This window comes from Megascapheus bottae, chromosome 2 (assembly GCF_031878675.1).
Source record: "Megascapheus bottae isolate mThoBot1 chromosome 2, mThoBot2.hap1, whole genome shotgun sequence".
Classification (NCBI taxonomy): domain Eukaryota; kingdom Metazoa; phylum Chordata; class Mammalia; order Rodentia; family Geomyidae; genus Megascapheus; species Megascapheus bottae.
The window spans coordinates 77,733,178-77,756,780 of NC_143510.1; the positions used below are offsets into that span (position 1 = coordinate 77,733,178).

General features: G+C 37.6%; 1 protein-coding gene across 1 annotated transcript in view; it reads right to left on the reverse strand.

The window, feature by feature from the left end:
* Nucleotides 1–5,900: 5,900 nt before the first annotated feature.
* Nucleotides 5,901–23,603, reverse strand: part of Fgd6 (FYVE, RhoGEF and PH domain containing 6) — a 112,644-nt gene continuing 94,941 nt past the window's right edge. The window contains exons 15-21 of the mRNA XM_090328412.1: nucleotides 21,340–21,442; nucleotides 20,586–20,732; nucleotides 19,460–19,562; nucleotides 18,025–18,152; nucleotides 9,908–10,036; nucleotides 8,851–8,999; nucleotides 5,901–6,288 (exon numbers count right to left, since the gene is read on the reverse strand). Coding sequence (XP_090184538.1) covers nucleotides 6,252–6,288; nucleotides 8,851–8,999; nucleotides 9,908–10,036; nucleotides 18,025–18,152; nucleotides 19,460–19,562; nucleotides 20,586–20,732; nucleotides 21,340–21,442 — 796 coding nt within the window. The 3' untranslated portion in view covers nucleotides 5,901–6,251. The remainder of the gene's footprint in view (nucleotides 6,289–8,850; nucleotides 9,000–9,907; nucleotides 10,037–18,024; nucleotides 18,153–19,459; nucleotides 19,563–20,585; nucleotides 20,733–21,339; nucleotides 21,443–23,603) is intronic.

A 23,603-nucleotide genomic window follows, 5' to 3' on the forward strand; every position in this document is an offset into this window, starting at 1 on the left:
TAGAATTGATAAGCATTGTAGAAGGGCAGCCAGATTCAGGCCAGACACTAAGTTTAGGAAATTCAAATGTGTGCAGAAATTGAGACTATTTGTCATTTCCCTCTGGAACAAGAAAAAGAGCATGCACAATGTTCTTTAATGATTATAAAGTATGTGTCATGCATTTCTTACCAGTTCTTTGGTTAGGTTTATAAGGCAGTTCTTCCCCAGTATCCTTAATCTGGTCCCAAAGGTGTCAATTATGAAAATACATTGTAGGTTCAGTGGAAAAGGTTCATCTGAGAACTTGTGGCTATTCTTAATGCATAACAGGTATACCTGAAGTGCTATTAGCTATCCTTTACCATCCAATTAATGCATTTGTTATGGTAAGTTGACTTCCTAAAAGCCATTTAATTCTGTTTCAGGTTAAAAAGAGATTAGTGAGGTTTATCTTTTAATGTGTCACTCTAAGAAAAGGGATGGGCTTAGAAGACTTCAGCACACAAGCAGTAGATATTATAGTCAATTTATTTTGTAGAAATATAATACATATAAACACTATTTACAATGCTAATTTTTATTTATAAATGATCTTTATCTTTATATAGACAATTAAATACTAATGGTTATCACTTTAGAAACTTTGTAGTAATACCTTGTCATTTAAAAAACAGCATTGTTACAGTGGGGTGGTAGCTCATACATGTAATCATAGCTACTCTGGAGGCTGAGATCTGAGGATCAAGGTTCAAAGCCAGCCCAGGCACAAAAGGACCCGAGACTCTTATCTCAATTAACCTTTAGAAAATGGGAAGTGGGGTCTGACTCAAGGGTAGGGTGGTAGCCTTGAGCTGTAGAGCTCAGGGACAACACACCCAGGTGGTAGCCTTGAGCTGAAGAGCTCAGGGACAGCGCCTAGGCCTAGTTCAAGGCCCAAGACCCACAAAAAACAAAACAAATACCCAAATAAAAACCAGTGTTATATGTATAACCAATTTCTATGGAAAGCAAACTTGTTTTTCCTTCATTCCTTATCCTAGTCTTAAAGAAAAGGGAATTTGACAGGCTTTGTAAAACTCTACAACCTTTATTTAAAAGGAAAAAAATCTAGTAGAAACTCTGTTTCTTGTAGGAGGAAAAGTCACAAATAAAATTTCCTGTAGAAAATGACATTAAAAGTGGTAACTCCAGAAGTTGTGTGTAGTGGCATTTCTTGAGGCTCTATAGGAAGGCATTTAAGTCAGCTAATACTGAGTGCTCGCTCACTGCATGCAGGCACTGTGCCAGGTGCAACAAGGCAATCACAAATGAACAAGTGGAAGTTGTTCTCAGGAGCAGAAGGTGATGTTAATGAAGACTACAGGGAAAGAAGAGAGACTGTGGGTTGGAGGCATGGCTCAGTTGGTAGAGAGCTAGCCAGAGCAAAAGCATCAGGGATGGAGTTTGAGTTCCAATCTTGGACATAAAAAAAGAGAGAGAAAGGAGAGAGGGGAGGGGGGAAGGAACTGAATCTAGTCTGAAAGAACAAGGAGAAAAAGACTAGGATCTTCTATCATAAAGAAATGTGAGATAAATAGACAAAGATGGGGCTGAAGTGGATGAATGAAAAATCAAAATACTACAGACACTGAAAGGTTAGGGTAGAATTAGATGGGTATGTTTATGGGAAAGGAATTTCTCTGAATGCCACTGAAGACTTAATTAAGAGTGCAGATTACATTAGAATCATGCTTTAGGAAGGTAACTAGCAGGGTGTGTTTTTTTTTAGGGAGGGGTGGGTCATGGGGTCGCTGTCCCTGAGCTCTTCAGCTCTAGGCTACCACCCTACCTCTGGAGCTACAGCACCACTTCCAGTTTTCTGGTGGTTAATTGGAGATAAGAGTCTCAGGTCCTTTTTGACCAGGCTGGCTTTGAACCTTGATCCTCAGATCTCAGCCTCCTGAGTAGCTAGGATTATAGGCGTGAGCCTCCATGCCTGGCTCAACTGGCAGTTTTAAATGAACCATATAAAGAAGGCATTGAAATTTGAAGAAAAAAATTTTACAGACTGTGCATGCTAGACAACTGCTCTGCTACTATCCTACATTGATAGCCCAGAAGAAAAGTCACTGGGAAGAAGTAGCAGGGCCTGTATGAGTAACAGCAGGGCAAGTAGAATGGAAGATTCTGGAGCATTACAATTACAGACTTACTGCTGAGGCTTAGCAGCAGATTCTGAAGGCTTATATGAAGTCTCAGTTTCATAGAAAAACAGATTTGAATGGGAAAAGAATACATTGGATGATGTATAAAATTCAAACTGCTTGAAGACTCATATGGATATCCAATAGCCATTTGGAAATGTGGTCTGTAAACATGTATCCTTGGGAGGATAGTGGAGAGAACAGTTCTAAGACCTGAGCTACAGTATGGGATTTGGGGACAAGTCTGTGTTGTAGATTAAGAGTCCTGTTCTTAAGCCCTTTGTGGTGGTGCATGTGCTTGTAATCTCAACACTAAAGAGGCTGCTTTCTGCTTCAGCTGAAAGATGGAGAGACACTGTCTCAACAAAAAAGAAAGTCTGTCCTCACTTTATTCTACTGAATGGAACAAATAAATACTGGGGTAGTGTCACCAGAAAAAGAGGTATATTAAATTCAGTATCTTCAAGGAATGTAGAGTGTAATAGGAGAAATTGGACTTGCCCCCTGGGGGAGTGTGGTGACTATACTTGACTAAATGTATCTCAAACTATCCCAGAGCTGGGCACAGTGGATACACACTCCAAGACATTGTACATCCTCAATAATATTGTAACTACATTTCCAAATAGAAAGCTGTTCTCATGGCCAGATACCCTCCAGACAAAAAGTAAAATATACACTTAGCTAGAAAAACTAGAAAACTATCTTCCCCACTGACTGTAGTACACTGACAGCCACTATGAAAAAAATCTAATGTGATGACCATATTTAAGTAGATGCTACTTTAAGTAGCATTTACAAGTTTACTACTTTAAATAGTTACTATTCAAAGAATCAGGCTGGAAAAGACAAGTATTTTAGGTTGCCAAAAGACATAAGTACATTAGAAAAAGAGAAGAGGTTGGAAAGAGGTTATAAAATGTGAGATGATGAAATAATTATTCTCATTTTCTTAGGACTTGGGGGAGCATTCTCTGCATTCACAACTGTTGCAGATAAAGGAGGCGCACTGGTTAGGGCCACTCACTGACAATGCCATTCTTACCCTAGTTCAGCCTAACATTCTTTGTCTAGGTGAATTTCAGCATCCTTTTTAGCTCAGTTTTCCAACTGCTCTTCTCTCTCCTTATAAATAGGAGACACTGAAGAAAGGTTTGTGGCAGCACGTGTACCTGTAGATCCAGTACACCTGGGGTCCATTTATGGACTGCAACCATTATTATTTTTCCCTTTAACGTGTTAGCTATCAAGTGATACTTTTAAAAGTAGATGTATACTAGGGCTGGATGTGACAGTAAAATCTGTTTATCCCAGCACTATAAAGTCTAAGGCAGGAAGATTGAGAGTTCAAGGCCATTCTGGGCTATACGGCAGGACTCTATCCTGTCTTACACCAAATTAAGTTTCAGTTGAATGATCCAGCTAAATAAATAATCAGTCTTTAGTGAAAGACTGGTAAGAGGAGCATTTTGAAACATCTTAGAGGGAAAACATACATAATCAGACATGAATTTCACTTGGAATTAAAGAGAATTACTGAATGTTAGTGCTAACTTTGTCTTCTGTGTGTTTGTATGTGTGTGTATTGTTTATTTAGAATAACATTGACTCAACAAGATATCAAAAGATACAGCAGCCTCATAGGTATTTGTTAGATTTTTGGGACATAAACTAACATAGAGGCTGAGAGTCTAAGGAGGAAGGGGATAATCTCCAAACAACTTGCTGTCTTGCTAAATGACAAACAGAATAAATTCCCAGACAATGCAATAAAAAGGTATAACCTTAGCCACCAAAAACAATACAGTATAAGCTGCAAGGACCTTTTTCTTTTTTAAGGTTTTTGTGTGTGTGTGTGTGTGTGTGTGTGTGTGTGTGTGTGTGTGTGTTTGTTTTTTGCCAGTCCTGAGACTTGAACTCAGGGACTGAGCACTGACCTTGGTCTTTTCCCTCAAGGTTAGCACTCTACCACTTGAGCCACTGCAACACCTCCAGCCTTTTCTATCTATGTGGTACCAGGTCTTCGTACATGCTAGGCAAGCACTCTATCACTAGGCTGAACTCCTGGTCCCCATTTGCAAGGATCTTAACATGGAAGACTTAGGGATTCATGCAATTTTGAGTAATGAGAGCACAAAGAAATATTAGTTTACCAGCTATGAGAGAAAAGACTTGGAAGGATAGTATGTTAAGATTTGTGTGTGAGGTTGTACAGTTTAAAGTGATGCCAAAACTAGATATGGCCAGGAAAAACTACAGCTGCCAATTCTAGATCATATGTTTGCAGCAATTGACATCCTCAAGATGTCATAACAGGATTCAGTAATTCTCTTGATTTCTGAGAACACATGGGATTAGGAAATATTCTTTTGTGGGGGGGGGGCTAGGAATGAGGGGATGTCATGGGGCTTCCACTCAGGGCCTGGGCACTGTCCCTGAGCTGTTTCACTCAAGGGTATCACTCTAACACTTTGAACCACAGCTTCACTTCCAATATTCTGGTGGTTAATTGGAGATATGAGTCTCACAAAATTTCTTGCCTGGGCTTGCTTCAAACTCTGATCCTCAGATCTCAGCCTCCTAAGTAGCTAGATGTGAGTCACTGGCACCTGGCTAGGAAATTTTTCATAAGCAGATAGGAAAAACTCTGTACACTTAAATATTTTATGAATAACTTTGCCCTTAAGATAATTGATAACTTAAACTCAGTCAACAAAATGTACACTATGAAACTCAAGAATAACTTTAATCAATGGAAAATTCATCTTATTTTTTTTTTTGGCTGATCAACAGTTTTGTGAACAAGATTGTTCAGATGTTAAATAAAAGTGCACCAAATGAATACTCTAAATCTTTTCTAATGAATTGTACATACAGTTAAAAAATTAAATGATTTTAATTACTAAGCAGGCCATATCCTAAAATGACACAAAAAACTCTCCAAAAAATATACCATTTCATGTAATACTGGTTTAGAATTTGTGTTTTCTGATATGGTAATTCCAGTTCATTTTGTAAAGCACAATATTATGGGAAATAAACATTCTTTTTAGATCTAATTACCACCAATGTGAGCTTAGTAAAGGATATTGTGCAATATAAAACATGATATATTTTGCTATTAAAAACAATCCATTTTGTGTTGCACTAGTAGCTTTAAAAAAAAAAGAATATACTTAATGAAAAGCCCAAGAAATCATTTGTATCCCTTTGCGAATGAAAGCATCCTCATCCTTACTCACAGTTGAAAAAAATCAGATTTCTATCCCTTTGCTTTGATATATAGCATTAACTCATACCAGAAGAGGTACATAAAGTAGAAATACTTTAGATAAGTTACTGGAATTTCATTTCAGTTACTGAGGTAGCAGATGGCCATGTGTTTTTCCACTAAGAGACAGCAAAAAATCATATACTGTTATGGTTCAAAGACATGAAATTTTTACCAGCAATTTTATATAATCATGATTTCTAAACTAAGCACTACATGCTTGCTCCTTGACATGTGATTTTATTTTTCTAGTCCTGGGGCTTGAACTCAGGGCCTGAGCACTGTCCTTGGGCTTTCTCAAGACTAGTGTTCTATATCACTAGAGCCACAGCACCACTTCCAGCTTTTTTCTGTGTATATGGTACCAAGAATCAAACCCAGGTCTTTTTGCCTGCTAGGCAAGCACTCTACCACTAGGCCAAACTCCTGGCCCCAACATGTGATTTTTACTTACAAAGTTCTACCCCTAGGGAAAATGTCATAATGTAAAACAGAGAAAATAGTATGAACAGTATAACAAATACATATAGTACAAGGCAAGTTTTCTGGTCTGTAAAGAAATAGTACATTACAATTCAGTGTGAATCTCAAAAATAATTGATCATCAAGTAAATATCAAAATTTTAATAAATAACATGCATGAAAAAACAAACTTTAAAAAACAGCTACATATACCTAAAAATAACCTCTTAAATCTGATGGTTTGGCGGATTTATCTTGGCAGTGTTCAATTTTACTAATTTTTTGAACTGCTTTTACTTCATTCTGATGAATTCCACATTCTTGGAATCACAGAAGAAATGCAACCAATACTGCTACAATATTGTGCCTTCCTGAAATGCTTCTATCCACCTATTGATAGAAAAATCTGTTAGCTTTGTACAACCAGATCATTTGATACAACTCAACAGATTACAGGTAATAAATAGCTGGGCCTATGGACCGAATTACCCTCACAGTATACTTAAGATCTTTCCTACAGCACACTGGAACCTATCACACTGGAATGTTTGCATATATGGAGTGACCTTTCATTTGGTTCAAAATTTGACCTATTAAAATGGTCTCTTCTGTAAGGAGGAGTCACATTTAACACACTTTGTATGTAAATGTTTTTAAAAGTCCTGATTTAATTGGTTTTTGAAGTGGACATATCAGCAAAGGCTGACTACAGTTCTTTTTCTGGTGTTCTCAGTGCTTTTAAGAACACTAGCTCTGTGCTTCTCTTATATCCAAATCCACATCTGCTCCAGTATTTTAACTTAAAGCAATCAATCTTGCACCTAGTCTAATCCTAGATGATCAAAACTCTACATGCATTTCAAAATTTGACAGAAGTATTTCCATAATTCATCAGTCTCAGAGTTTTATCTGACAATAGCTGCGATTAAGTTAGAAAACATAGAGGTAGTTACTTTTTTTCTTATATAATTATTTCTGAACCTATTTTTTCCCTTCCTGATATATAACTTTTTTCAGTAGTATATTCTGTAAAGCAATCCTGAGAGTTAGGAACACTTGAAATTGAAATTGCTAAGCAGCCCATTCAGCTCAAGTTTCAATGGTAGAATTTTCAAAACTTTAACTTTTGAATGTAAATAGCATAATGTAAGCTAATGTAAGCATAATGTAAGTCTTCTTAAAAGTTCAAATATTCTATCAAGTATGAAAAATATAACTTACATGCTATTAGTAACTTAGAAGAGAAATTTACTATTTAAATTTGGTCAGTTATAAACTATAAATGAGCAAGCTTGCTTTGTATACATTTACTTCTACCTAAGAGAATTTCTATCATATTAGTCTAATGGCACAAGCAAAAGATGCTTATTAAAAGATAATATCTAACAGTATCATAGAGCAATTACTATTTTCAAGTAATTTTTACAGGAAAAATAGCAAAGTAACATAGTATCAAAATACTCATCAGTGGGCCGGGAGCGGGGCCTAGTGGTAGAGTGCTCACCTAGCATGCACAAAAGCCTAGGTTCAAATCCTCGTTAAGACATACACAGAAAAAGCCAGAAGTGGTATTGTGGCTCAAGTGTTAGAGTGTTAGCCTTGAGAAAGCCCAAAGACAGTGCCTAGGCCCTGAGTTCAAGACCCAGGACTGGCATAAATAAATAAACAAATGAATAAATAAATATGCATCAGGGGCTGAGTATGATGTTGTACACTTGAAATCTTAGTCCTGGGGAGGTAGGAGGAGGAGGTTCTTGAGTTTGAAGCAAGCCTAGGCTATATAGCGATTCCCAGGATAGCATGGGCTACACATCAAGACCTTGTCTTGACAAAAAATAAGCCAAGAGCTGTAGGTCAAATCTATAAATCCTAATGACTTGGGATGTGATTTCAATTCGAGACCAGCGTGGGCATAAAATTTATGTTCATGAGAATTATTAGTTCCATTACCAACGGTAGCTGGGCTGAGTTTTACACATAGAAGTACAATGTGTATTTTGTAAGCTAAAGTAAAACTAAAGTGAATGAGAGGTGAATTGAGCTGTTCTGTTGATTTCACCAATATCATGCATCTTTTATCCTCATAACACCTAAAATTAATCAATCTTGGAATTTTGGAAACTGTTCCAGCTTTAACAACCAACATGATATTTATTTCCTATTATTACATCACTGGGAGCGAGCCTCTTAATATGTTTGGCAAGCAGCTCTTTCAATTCCTGTGGTCCAGTCACTGGACTGCCAAATCCTAGAACATATGGAAGAAAGATGACCCGCTAGAAGAGGTCAAGCCTTCCCTCCCCTATGTGGACACAACCCTTTGTCCAAGGACATCTGTTTTCTCCTCTATCTCTAAAATTCCTTGCAAATACTCTTGCTTAGTTTTAAAACAATTCTAAAGTATTTAGATAACACGTTTTTGTCTGCTAATTTGGATCTTTTAAATTCTGAGCTCTCCCCTGTTGTAAAGTAGTTCCCTTTAAAAGCAATCATTTGCTGGGGTGCTAGTGGCTCATGCCTGTAATCCTAGCAAGTCAGTAGGCTAAGATCTGAGGATAGCAGTTCAAAGCCAGCTGGGGCATGAAAGTTTGTGAGACTCTCCCCGCCACATCCTGGGGCTTGAACTTAGGGGCCTAAGCTCTGTCCCTGAGTCTCTTTGTCCTCAGGGCTAGCACTCTACCAGTTGAACCAAAGCCCTACTTCTGGCTTTTTCTGAATAGTTTATTTCAGATAATCTCATAGCCTTTCCTGCCTGACCTGGCTTCAACCAGAAAACTGGAAATGGAGTTGTTGGCTCAAAGTTGTAGAGCATTAGTCTTGAGCAGGGACAGTGCCCATGCCCTGAGTTCAAGCTCCACAACTGACAATAAATAAATACCAATAAACAAGATCAATGATTTGACTTGAAAACTTGAAATCTCATGTAAAGGGTAAAATGTCCATAGTACTTACTTCTGAGCTGAGTGAGCATCATCTGCTTTGAATACATAAAATAGCATGTTTTTGTGCAGTAATTGAAATACTTTAGACTCTGAATTTTCATCTTTGATTTGACTGACAGTGAATCCTAATAAAGGTTGACTCTCCAGAGCTGCCACATCCTAATAATAACAATACATAAATGAAGATGGGCTTTTAGATGGCGACACATTTCAAGATTGGAATATTCTTGACACATACAACATTTCCTTAATCTTATCTACACACGTAAAATATTTTAAGCTTAACATATTTTCAACAATAACTTGCTAGGCTTAATACATTTTCAACAATATTTGTTGAACCACCTTTACCCATCTGCCAGATATGATTAGAAGCAGCTTTCAACAAGTTGACATTAATTTTATTTCACATTATTTTCTCTTCTGTCAGAGAAAGATTATACCGCCTTCATTTTATATGTGGAGAAAACATACTCAGAAAGCAACGTGATGTGCCTAGCTCCCACAGAAGAGCTTAGATGCTAGAGGTTCTCATGGCTGTTCCAATAGAGGGATCAGATATCTAGCCACAGTTAGAAACTGATAATTTCTCCAAAGCCTATATCATCTATGCTGACGATGGAGCATTACAATCTGAGGATAGTCCAAGGTATATCACTCAAGAAAGCTTGGCAGAAAGGATAAGAAGCTCTGCCTTCACTGAAGTAGTAGTAAGGTAATACTAAGAAGATAGGCACTTCAATTTTATGAGAAAGTTCTAACACAGCTGAGTGAGAACTCCATAGGTACAAAGTAAGAATGATCCCATTTTTTAAAAATGGCAGACAATACCTCCCCACTCCAAAAGCAAAGCAATAAAGGTCTAGGGGTTGAGGTTGTATCTTAGTGACCAAGCATGTGCCTAGTGGTCCCTTGGCTCCATGCTCATCTCCAGGACTGTGGAGGGAAGGGGAGAGGAGGGGAAATGGTAGAGGGAAGGGGAGGGGAGGGTTGGCGAAGGGAGAGTAATACAACATACATAAAACATAAGATCCCCAAATTACTCATCTTTATATTTCATGTCTTACCTCACTTGCAGCATAGGTATATAATACTTTGTTTTTTATAACAAACCACAAATGCTTCCATGTTTTTTTATTGCCCTTTGATCTGTACAAGTAGCCACTCATAGAAGAATCTTCTGTGTTTGCTGAGACCTAGGATAAAGTACAATAAAGTTTAATGATTTTCAGATGAACAGTTGCTCACAATCATTAGACAATGAAAGCAGTATCTGTAGCAATCAAATATTTCAGAATGAAACTGGACATTTTCAAAGTCGGCTGTAATATAATTTGAATGGTTCTATAAACATGTGCATAAAAACTCTATCTTTTGGAAGACATTCTAGAATTTTATCTAGTTTAACTGTGCTTCCCTGTATTTGTGCATGTACTTTTTGTTGGTTCATCTGTGTTTTCTGATTTGGTAGAAGAAGTACGACATAAAATCCTACAAAATGTTTTTCTAAAGCTGAATTTTAAGGACTGTTTATTGTTTAATAGTCTTCATTAAACAACCTAAATTACCTAAGTCTTCAACACTGTGTCTGACCTTTTGTATTTCTAAAAACAATTCAAAAGAATAGGAAATGGAAATTTCTAAATTTTTGTTTTAGATTATTAGACTATAAACCTCAGGCTGACCTAAAACTTGAGGTCTTCTTGCCTTAGCCTATCACAGGTATGTACTACCATAGTTAACTTGAAGTCTACTATTAACGGACATGACTTTAAGGATCAACTTTTGCTTTCCAGAAATTTGGTCTGAAGGTTTTCTTTTTGTTTCATTAAATGTTGAAAATGTTTTAGTCTTCATGCTAAAAGGAATTAAGTTTTTAGTGATTCTAATTTGATACTTCAGAATTATTTTTATCTTAATCTAAGGAACAGTAAATATACTTAAAGAAACCAAGTTCAGGATCTGCCTTATTGGTAATGTGATGAGCATAGTCTACAGTGGCTTCTCATGATCCTTGCCTCGTATGGTCACAAATTGTATTACATTCTCCCCTTGAGGTTGGCCAGAACTTGTGACTCACTTCTAGCAAAAAGAATAAGGTGAAGGTGATGTATGTTAACCCCATGATTATGTAAGAATCTACCTTGCTGGAAGACAGGTTCTAGAGACTTTCTGGTAGCTATGTTGGGAGGCCCAAAAGGCCTGATACTGATGTCAAGCCAAGAGCCACTAAGAAGAAGCAAAGCACACTCAAACAATGCAAAGAAATTAATTCTTTCAAAACTTAACTGAGTCCAAAACAGATTCTTCACCAGATTAGAATTCAGTACTGGTCAAAACTTCATATCCCTGTAGAAGTCTTAATTAAAACATGCCTGGACTTTTTTTTTTTTTTTTTTTTTGCCAGTCCTGGGCTTGAGCTCAGGACCTGAGTGCTGTCCTTGGACTTTCTCAAGGCTAGAGCTCTACCACTTGAGCCTCAGACTACTTCCGGCTTTTTTTTTTCCTATGTATGTGGTACAGAGGAATTGAACCAGGGTCTTTGTGCATGCTAGGCAAGCATTCTATCACTTAGCCAAACTCCTGGCCCCATGCAAGATAATACATGCATGGTATCTTAAGTCACTAACTTTGTGGTAATTTGTTATGCAGCAAAAGAGAGGTGCGATCAATGATGGTGGTGATGATGATGACGGTGATGATGATGATGATCTAATGAGATTTTACTTAAAATGAAGTTACATTGGAATAGTGTATACTTAAGTGTTAAACTGTTGTTCAAAGTGTTACATTCCACCTCCAGAACTAATTTACCAGCCACATAATAAGAAAAAGTAAGTAATCTGAATATTCTTCTGTTATTTCTTAAGAATAAAATTGGTGTTAACAGACTTTACCTGACTCAAATTTTTTCATTATTTTCAAAGTAATACTCGAGATATAGACTGTTTTGAATAAGGCTCCGAATGCAATTATATAAATAAGGGGGATCCAAAAATATTTGAACATTAATGAAGTGAGAACACACCAGGGAGGCAGAGATCAGTGGCAAGCACTAGTGTATGTGAGGCTCTTGGTTCAATCCCTAGCACTGTAAAACAAAACAAACACAACTTTCCGGTACCTCAATGTTAAACTGCCATATAAACATGTGATTCTATTAAGTACAGTCCCAAGATGCATGAATCTGTGTATTAACTTTTATGGCAGTACCATTCACAATAGTCAGAAGGTAGAAACAAGCAGGGCACGGGGTGGCTCACCTCTATAATGCTAGCTACTCAGGAGGATGAGATGTGGGGATCTCGCAATTCAAAGGCAGCTGAGGCATAAAAGTCCTTGACAATCTTATTTCCACTAAACTACTCCAAAGAAAGATGGAAAAGGCACTGTGGCTTAAGTAATAGAGCACTAGCCTTCAGCATAAAGAGGCTCAAGGACAGCATCCAGACCCTGAGTTCAAGCCCTAGGACCAGCACACACACAAATAAAGGTGAGCCAGTGTTGTGGCTCAGGCCTGTAATCTTAGTTACTTAGAAGGCTGAGGATCAAGGTTCAAAGCCAGACCTGGCACCAAAGAACCTGAGACTCTTATCTCCAATTAACCTCTAGAAAAGGAGAAGTGAGGCTTGACTCAAGGATAGGATGGTAGCCTTGAGCTGAAGAGCTCAGGGACAGCACCCAGGCCAAGATCAAGCCCCATAACCCACCAAAAAAAAAAAAAAAAAGTAGACACAACCTAAATGTTCATTCATGGTTGATTGGGTAACTTGTGATACAGACAAAATGTACTATTATTCACTATTATTATGTATGATACATGATATAATACTGATGCATACTATGACTTAGGTGAACCTCAGAAATACTCTGCCAAGTGAAAGAAGCTAGAACTAAAGGGCCCATGTTATATGATTCCTTTTATAGGATATAATGAGAATAGTCTATGCCAGAGAAAGAGAAAGATTACAGCTTATAAGAGGGTGGAAGGATAAGAATAGGGACTGATTACTTGATGGATTCAGGGAGTTTTGATGGAGCGATGAAAAACCTTCCAAACTAGAAAGATATGATGGTTATTCAACATCATGAAGACCCTAAATACCACCTAACTGTATATTTTATGATGGACAATTATATATTACGTTTCTGTCATTAAATGTAAATAAAACAAAAACCAAAGAATACAACTTCTTCAGAATACAATAATTTGATCTTTACAGCACTTAACTACATACATTTGGTTTCTCCAGTCTACTCATGGACAAAGAAGTAATTCTCAAACTTTAGTAGAAATGTGAATCACTGAGATACTGGTTTCTAATTCTGAGTGGGACCCTAGAATTTAAGTAAGCTCTTGAGTGATGCCTCTGCTAATGATTTGAGGATGCTTTGAGAACCAAAGGACTAAAGGAAAAATGGATGCAATCAGAAACAAGGCTAAATGCAACCTTTGTTTATGTGGATAAGAAGAAAAAGTATGACACAACTGAAGTTTACAGAAGGGAGGTTAAAAATTATTGAGAACTATTTCAATGGACTAACAAGAACCTCACAGTTACAATTTTTGAAAATGCATTATGTTAAGAGGCATCTTACTGTGTTTCCGAGACTCACTCCAAACTCCTAGGCTAAAGTAATCCTCCTGCCTCAGACTCCCAAGTAACTAGGACAACTGACATATGTAACAACATGTTTGGCAAGGACCTCAGTTATGAATACAATATAGATCTAGATTACTAAACTGAGGGATGGAAAAAGACCACTGAGAGGTGGCCTAGCCAGTTTGATATAACACTTGGCAATTAATCGTATCATCACTATTTTGTGAAACTGGCAATAAATCACTTCACATTATTTTACCTGGGAATATACTATTAATTTCATGTAAGTAATGTGATCTTACTAAAGGTAAAAGCTGTGTGCGTCCACTATATGTGATAATACCCAAGCAAGAGAATAGAAAGAGTTGGGCATTAGCACATGTCCAAAGTTCTACCTACTAAGGAAGCTTAGGTGGGAGAATCCCTTGATCCCAGGAGTTTGGGGCAAGACTGGGTAATATATCAACATTCCATCACACAAATAATAATAATAATAATCATAATCATATGAACAAACTGACTACTCTGCTGTCTATAAAACCTGCACAGGAAGAACTAATCATTAAATTAGTCATACTAGGAATGCCCAGAAAGGCAATCTTATCTGCTTTCTGACACTTGATTATTAATACTTAAAATCTGAGGAATTGGCATAGGATATGAGTGAAACCTATAGGTTATGTCACTGGCAGGTCTTCATATGCAGTCAAGTATCATTGTTTAAAAATTTTAGGTTCAAAAAAAGACAACCTACAATTTTAGATATCTGCTATGTAAAACCAACAACAAAGACTTAGAAAAAATCATATTAAGTGAAGTAAGCCAGACTCAAAGGAACATAGGCTCAATAGTTTCCCTCATTTGTCATAATCAGTAGAAACCTTGGGCTTTCCTAGCAGAGATTTATAATAGAACAAAACCTAGATACATAAGGCCATATAGTATGATGCTAAATGAAAGGACCTCCAGGATATAGAAACAAAAACCATATAAGTGATTGTTCGCCTTAATATACTGTGTTATCTCTCATCTCTTTTGCTGTCCCTTGGTTATCTCATATTGTTACAATATTTCACCTTGTTATCTGATATATTGTATATATGCTTGATTGGTTATTTGAAATTGGATAGGGAAGGGGGGAAAGCAACATGAGTGGCGGGGGGGGGGGGAACCATGACATGAGTGAGAAAGGGTATCAATGTATGTGAAGTAATGCACCTTCTATCTGGTGAATATAATGTAACCTATTAATTACAATAAAAAATATATGGGAAAAAAAAACAACCAACTAACCCTGGCAGACCAGTCAATGCTAATGGAATGCCTGAAATTATTCTATGGACTTTGTCCCTTAGATGAAAAACCCCTCAAAATAGCTTTTAAAAGCATGTGGGCTAGGCCTCCTTGTCACAGGTCGAAACTTTCTCAATAAGGACCAAGAAACACAACAAATCAGAGAAAGGCTGGATAAGTGGGACTGCATTAAACTGCAGAGCTTCTGTATGGCAAAGGACATAGCTAGTAAATAAAACAGGAAGCCTACAGAATGGAGGAAGATCTTCACTAACCATACAATGGACAAAGGCCTCATATATAAAATATATCAAAAGCTCAAAAAATTGAATCACTCTAAAACTAATCTCCAAAGAAACAATCATCCCATTAAAAGATGGGCCAAAGGGCCGGGAGTTTGGCCTAGTGGTTAAAGTGCTTGCCTAGCATGCATGAAGACCCAGGTTCGATTCCTCGGTACCACATACATAGAAAAAAGCCGGAAGTGGTGCTGAGGCTCAAGTGGTAGAGCTCTAGCCTTGAGAAAGTCCAAGGACAGTGCTCAGGCCCTGAGCTCAAGCCCAGGACTGGCAAAAAAAAAAAAAAAAAAAAAAAAAAAAGATGGGCCAAAGACTTAAAGAGTGTCTTCTCTGAAGAAGAAATAAGAATGGCCTATAGATACATGAGGAAATGCTCAACATCTCTGGTCATAAAAGAAATGCAAATCAAAACAACTCTAAGATTCCACGTCACTCCAGTTAGAATGGCCAAGATCAAGAAATCTAATAACAACAGATACTGGAGGAGATGTGGCCAGGAGGGATCACTACTACACTGCTGGTGGGAGTGTAAACTCGTTCAACCACTATGGAAAGCACTATGGCAGTTCCTCAAAAGACTAAACATAGAGCTCCCCTATGACCCAGCAATTTCACTACTTGGCAATTACCCAATCGTCCAGAAACAAGGACATACTAAATCCACTAGCACAATGATGTTCATTGCAGCATTATTTACCATAGCAAAGATATGGAACCAACCCAGATGTCCCTCAGTTGATGAGTGGATCAACAAGATGTGGTATTTGTACACAATGGAATTCTATGCTGCTGTCAGAAAGAATGACATCGCCCCATTTGTAAGGAAATGGAAAGACTTAGAAAAAATCATATTAAGTGAAGTAAGCCAGACTCAAAGGAGCATATGCTCAGTGGTTTACCTCATTTGTCATAATCAGTAGAAACCTTGGGCTCTCCTAGCAGAGATTTGCAATAGAGCAAAACCTAGATATATAAGGTCATATAGTATGATGCTAAATGAAAGGACTTCTAGGATATAAAAACAAAAGCCATATAATGAGTGATTGTTGTCCTTAATGTACTGTGTTATCTCTCATCTCTTTTGCTGTCATTTGGTTATGTCATATTGTTATAGTATTTCACTTTGTTATCTGATATATTGGATAAATGCGTATTTGATTATTTGAAATTGGATAGGGAAGGGGGGAAAACAAGATGAGGGGTGGGGGTGGGAGGAAGGGAAATGAGGACCAAGACATGAGAAAGGGTATCAATGTATGTGAAATAATGCACCTTCTATCTGGTGAATATAATGTAACCCTTCTATTAATTACAATAAAAAATATATGTTAAAAAAAAAAAGCACAGTTGCTGGCGGGGTTGTGGAGAAAAAGGAACCCTACTGCACTGCTGGTGGGATTGTAAACTAGTTCAGCCACTCTGGAAAGCAGTGTGGAGGTTCCTTAAAGAACTGAAAATAGACCTTCCCTATGATCCCGCCATACCACTTCTGGGCATCTATCCTGAACAGCATGACCCAGGATATTATAAAGACACCTGCTCAGCTATGTTCATCTCTGCACTATTCACAATAGCCAGGCGATGGAAACAACCCAGATGCCCTACTGCAGATGAATGGATACAGAAAATGTGGTATATATACACAATGGAATTCTACATAGCCAACAGACAAGATAAAATAATGGCATTTGCAGGGAAGTGGATGAATCTAGAGCGAATCATGCTGAGTGAGACAAGTCAAGACCTAAGGAACAAAAGGCGCATGGTATCCTTAATATGCGGTTATTAAATCCAAAGTATACAAGAGCGAGGACTCAATAACTGCATACCCAAAGCAATGGACATGGTAATAGAAATACAAACATAACTATATAGACAAAAAAACCTATGACTCTATAATCATGTTTTATTTCATAAACTGATATGTTTCTATGACATACAAACAGATAGCCTAATTTTGATTAAGTTCTAAATACTAAGTCCCAGAGAATGTAATTAGAGATTCCCTCCTTGAACAATTGTTTGTTAAACTTGTCATTTAAAATATGATGTAAACATAAGCCATATAATTAATGATTGTTGTTCTTAAGGTACTATTTTATCTTTCATCACTTCTACTGTCTCTTGGTTATCTCATATTGTTACACTATCTCACTTTGTTACCTGATATATTGGATATATTTGTATTTGGTTATCTGAAATTGGATAGGAAACGGGAAAACAAGATGAGGGGTGGGGGAGGGGGGAAGGGAAATGGGGACTATGACATGTGAAAGGGTATCAATGTGTGGGAATTAAGGCACCATTTATCTGGCAAATATCATGTAACCCTTCTATTAATTACAATAAAAAATATAAAAATATATTAAAAAAAAAAAAGCCATGTGTGGCCAGGAGATTGGCCTAGTAGTAGAGTGCTTGCCTAGCATGCACAAAGGCCTGGGTTCAATTTCTTGGAACCACATACATAGAAAAAAAAGCTGGAAGTGGTGCTGAGGCTCAAGTGGTAGAGCTCTAGCCTTGAGAAAGTCTATGGACCATGCTCAGGCCCTGAGCTCAAAGCCCAGGACTGGCAAAAAAAAAAAAAAAAAAAGCCACGTGTGCCCAATTTCCATTTACTTTCTTTTTTTTCATATATTTTTTATTGTAATTAATAGAAGGGTTACATTATATTCTCCAGATAGAAGGTGCATTAATTCACATACATTGATACCCTTTCTCATGTCTTGGTCTCCATTTCCTTCTCCCTACCCTCTCCATTTACTTTCTATCACTGCTCAAAAAAAAAAAGCCCTCTCAGCAGCCATTTCCTAAATGACTCAGGTCTTAAGGGAGAAAAGGCAAGACTGTGAGGCATCAGCCAGTATTAAAATTCATATCCAAATAATAATGGCAAATAATATTTTTTAATCATAGAAAAACAGTGTATTATGTGCATATGAATAATTCAGCCTCTACTACATTGTGGGTTTAATGGAAATCACTTACTTCTTTGAGAGCAGCTGGGATTTTTTTCTGTTTCCTTCCTGGTGGTATACTTTGTAAGACTGATGATAAGGCACTTGAAGGAGATTTGTGGTTTCCAGGAGATCCAATTCTATGGGAGTGCTGGTGACCTAAAACAAATAAGGTGCACCCTTATAGCCAAGGTAAGCATTCTTCATTGAACCAAATAAAAATCAATCACAGGGTTACACAAAATATCCATGGAATGACACAGAACAAAAATGATGGGTCTCAGGAAATAAAAATGGGTAACTGATAATTGAGGAAGACTTTTTGGGTTTTTTTGAACTGTTTTATGTTTTTCAAACTATAAATGATGTGAAAATCTTTTTTTTTTTTTTTTTTTTGCCAGTCCTGGAGCTTGAACTCAGGGCCTGTGCTTGGGCTTTCTTAAGGACAGGGCCCTACCACTTGAGCCACAGCACCATTTCCAGCTTTTTTTTTTTTTTTTTTTTTTGCCAGTCCTGGGCTTGAGTTCAGGGCCTGAGTCCTGTCCTTGGACTTTCTCAAGACTAGAGCTCTACCACTTGAGCCTCAGCACCACTTCCAGCTTCTTTTTCTATGCATGTGGTACCAAGGAATCGAACCCAGGTCTTTGTGCATGTGAGGCAAGCACTCTACCACTAGGCCAAACTCCTGGCCCTCCAGCTTTTTTTATGTATGTGGTACCAAGGAATTGAACCTGGGTCTTTGTGCAAGCACTCTACCACTAGGCCAAACTCCTGGCTCTGAAAATATAATCTTTGTCTTTAGAATTTGAAATACTAATATTCTCCCATCTTAAAAACCTCAGAGATGGGAGCTGGAACTGTGGCCTAGTGGTAGAGTGTTTGCCTAGCATGCACAAAGCCTTGGGTTCAATTCCTTGGTACCACATACACAGAAACAATGCAGAAGTGGTGCTGTGGTGCAAGTGGCAGAGCACTAGCCTTGAGCAAAAAGTTTCCAAGGACAGTGCACAGGCCTCCTCACTGGCAAAAACAAAAACAAACACCTCAAGTGGTTCAGTGAATGCTCAGAAGAGAAGGGAAAATTTAAGCTTACCATTAGGCATAAGAGTGATTTCGCCAAGTAAAGAAAGAGAATGATATGAATAACATCAGATAGGTGTAAAATGATAGCACTTATCTGGAGGGTAATTAAGTTAGGTTGTGGGGATATATCTTGGGAGGAAGGGCTGTTCTAAGGAACCAGGAATGCTGGTTTTCTTAGCAAAATTTTTTCACTGAATGAAAACAAATTTCAATCCAACATCTCTTGGATCATAAATTAAAAATCATAAATTAAAAAAACGATACTAATTTTGAAGCAAATTTCAACAGTTTTTCCTTAACATACCAAAGATGATTCTTTCAGAAAGTTGTATGAAAACATCTGGAAAGAAAAAGGTTTTTATTTAATCTTCATTTACTCTTACCTAATTTCTGCAGTTCTTGGAAACAATGTTCACATACTCTTGCTAGTTGATTTTTCAGGTAATCCAAACCATATTTATTTGATGAACAAGACTGACATACAATCTGAAAACACATTGCAATTATTACATTTAAAATGAAGTAATTCTTTAATTTCCAAACCATAAAGTAGGGTTCAGTTGACAGTTGTGCCCAGTTTCCAAAATAATTTCTGTCACTGAATCACAGTCTCATACAGTTAAGGTATATAGTGAGTGAATGCACAGTACCACAGCTGAATGATAAAAAGACCACAAGTAATTATTCAGGGCTCACTACATGAGATAATGTTAATATATGAATATGCTTAGACAGTGTTAATATATGAACAGTGCCTACCATGGAATAAATTCTGTGAAGCTGTATTGACCATCAGCATCATCATCACCATGACTGCTACAAGGACCATCTCTCTCCTCATTTATCAAGTTTCTACTCTACATAAATGATCTCTCTAAATGGATCTTTGGAGCAACTCTCATTGTCACTATGCTCATTTTACTAATAAGATCACAAAAGTTTGGGTTGGAATGTCCCCCCAAAGCCCAGGTATTGTAGACTAGATAGGAAACTTCAGGGGTATGGCCTGTTGGGGGTTTCTATGTGGTTGGGGCATACCCTCTTAAAAGGACTGTGGATCCATCTTCTCTTTCCCTAGCTTTTGAATTCTTATCCATGAAGTGGATGACTTTTCCTGCTGAGTGTTCTCATCAGTATGCACCACCACAGGCCTTTGTAATGGGGCCACTCAGTCAGGAACTGAAACCTTCAAAACTATGAGCCAACGTAAAACTTTTCACTTTATAACTTGATTTATCTCTGATATTTGTAATAAGTAACAGAAAGCCTAACACCAATGTGAGCACAGATAGGCTTTGCTACAGATACTTAGTATCTAAGATTAAGTCAATTTAAATAAGTAGTTGTAAATGTGAGTGTCCACTGCATAGGACAGAACCTCAGGCAGGAAGATTAATTGTTCCCTATCCCTAAATATTTCGAGAACATATGGATGTCTTCTGCCCATCACTATATTGTTTTTCTGGATATGTAGAAGTCACCACAGGAATAGGTATTTTCCCCTCTGACCTTTCCGCAGGCTCGGCAGTGGTGCCGTCTCCAGGTCAGAGTGAATTCACTCGTGCAGATCATGCACATTGTGGCTCTGGTATCAGGAATCCAAATAGGAGCCTTCGATCCCAGAGGACTAACTTCCTCTTTACTTTCTGAGTCTGCCTACAGAAGAAAAATGACTTCTGATTACCTCCGTGCACACAGCCTGCAGCAGAATCAAATCTTTTTGGTTGCTGGTAGCATCTCACAGTGCTGATGGTGTCATTAAGGACGTGGGAGGAAATATGGGGTATTAGATTTTTTTGTGCTCTGGGTATATTAAGATGAACTATAGTAAAAAAAAAATCCTCTGCTGCAAAATTAACTGGAAAAATATGCTTGTGGTGGTAGGATGACAGCTGATAAGCTACTTCCTTAAACTATTTTGAACTATTTGTAAATTTCCTTCAGTGGGATCTAAAATACAATTGGTGGGAGCACATGCTTAACATGAGCAAGGCCCTGGGTTCAATACCACAGCACCGCACACAGCTAAATATATAAACATGTAAATCTGAGTGCACTACATTTTGCTATCACAGACTTAAACAGGCATTAATAGATGAAAAAACCCTTAGCTCTGAAATTAGACACACACATGCCTCCAATCCTTCTCTGAAAGATACTGCTTTTCTAAACCCCAGTGAAATGATTATGTTGGGGGGAGGGGTGGAAGGAGAGACAGACTGCTTGAAATGCTCTAAGAAAAGAAAGAAGGAAAAGACAATACCTCATCAAGACTCTTACTGGGACAGAAGGTGATTTTTTTCTTGGCATATTCATCTATTGACCTGGAAATTGCCTCAAGCCATTCATCCCTTTCTGTGGCAGAACTGTTGGGGGCAAAAGAAGGTTCCATCAACCAGATGTCTGCTGTGACTCTTTGCCCTTTTCTTACTTCTTTCCCTTCTGCCATGGCAACCAGTCCTACCACCCTCCAACGCTGCTGGCAGAAGCAGCAACTCTGAGGCCTGCTTAAACAATCAAAAGCAGCAATAAGGAAGCCATGATATTTAGCAAATACGACGTCTGTTTTCTTCTGAAAAATACTGCCTTACAATAAACAGCTTGTGAAATCTCTTAATTTGAGAAACACTTGGTTCATCAAGTGTATTAGTACAATTAATAGTTACATAACTAGAGTTTCCTAAGACATAATTGTAGAATTTAAAAACATTCAAAGGATCACTTTCAAATACTAACTTGATTTACTTCTTTCTATTACTAGTCCAGTAATACTAGATGACAAAATATTACTAAAATGATTTAGAGCAATGTGGAGATATACATTTGTAATTCCAGCACCTGAGATACAAGCCAGCTTAGGCTACATAAAGACACCCCATCTTAAACAAACACGACCACTAGCAACAAAAACACAAAAAGGATAATCAGGTGAAAGGAAAGAAATACTTATATATACATATATATACACATACACACACACAAACATACATATATATGTATAGTGTTAATATACACATGGCAACACAGGGTCTTGTACTTGCTAGGCAAGCATTCTATCATTTTAGCCATGCCTTCAGCTCACAGCAAATATTTTTAATATAAGACAGATGCTGAAGATTCTGCTACTTGGCATTTACCCAATTTACCAACTTACCCATTTATCCACTAACAAGGACATATTCTAAATCCACTACCACAACGATGTTCATTGCAGCACTATTTACTATAGCGAGGAACCAACCTAGATGCCCCTCAGTTGATGATTGGATCAACAAGCTGTGGTATTTATACACAATGGAATTCTATGCTGCCATCAGAAAGAACAACATCACCCAATTTGTAAGGAAATGAAAGACTTGGAAAAAATCATATTAAGTGAAGTACGCCAGACTCAAAGAAACATAGAGTCAATGGTTTCCCTCATTTGTCATAATTACTACAAACCTTGGGCTCTCCTAGCAGAGGTTTACAATAGGGTAAAACCTAGATATATAAGGCCATATAGGATGAAGCTAAATGAAAGGAACTCCAGGACATGGAAACAAGAGCCATATAATATGTGATTATTGTTATTAATGTACTGTTATTTCTCATCTCTTGTTGTCCTTTGGTTATCTCATATTGTTACAGTATGTTACCTTGTTATCTGATATATTGCATATATGTTTGTTTGTTTGAAATAGGATAGGGAAAGGGGAGAAAACAAGATGAGGGAAGGGGGTGGGGGGAAAGAAATGGGGACAAAAACATGAGAAGGGGTAGCAGTGTTTGTGAAGTAATGCACCTTCTATCTGGCGAATATAATATAACCCTTCTATTAATTACAATAAAAATATATTTTAAAAAAAGACATGCTGAAGAAGTGGTTAATGAAGAGAATAGCCTGGGATGGTATGAGGGCTCTTCTATTACCTATTTAGCCCACCAAGAGGGAATATAAATATACATAAATAAATCACATAGGAAGAGGGAATGAAAGAGATTTTAACAATTTCAAACTCTACCCTACTACTCAGGAGGTGATCCAGAGGATCATTGTTCAAGGTCAACCTGAAAATACAGTCTCTGAACACAGGCTTTTTGGTGGTTATTTGGAAATAGTCTCACAAACTTTCCTGTTTGAGCTGGCTTCGAACCATTATCCTCAGATCAGTGTACTGAGTAGCTAGGATTACATGCATGACAAGAGCAAGGGACAATGACACACACACAGACACACACAGACACACACACACACACACAGACACACACACACACACACACACACACACACACACACACACACACACACACACACACACAATGCATTTCCCCAGTTTTCATTATGGAAAACCTCTTTCTCTCTAAGACAAACAGAATCTGCCTCACTTTTCTAATATTACTGCTGAAGCTAATTATGTTCAAATCACAACCTTTAGCAACTGTAGTAACTACTTCTTAAATGTCATCCTCATGGTTACCCAATAGAATATACATTGGCGCGCGCGCTCTCTCTCTCTCTCTCTCTCTCTCTCTCTCTCTCTCTCT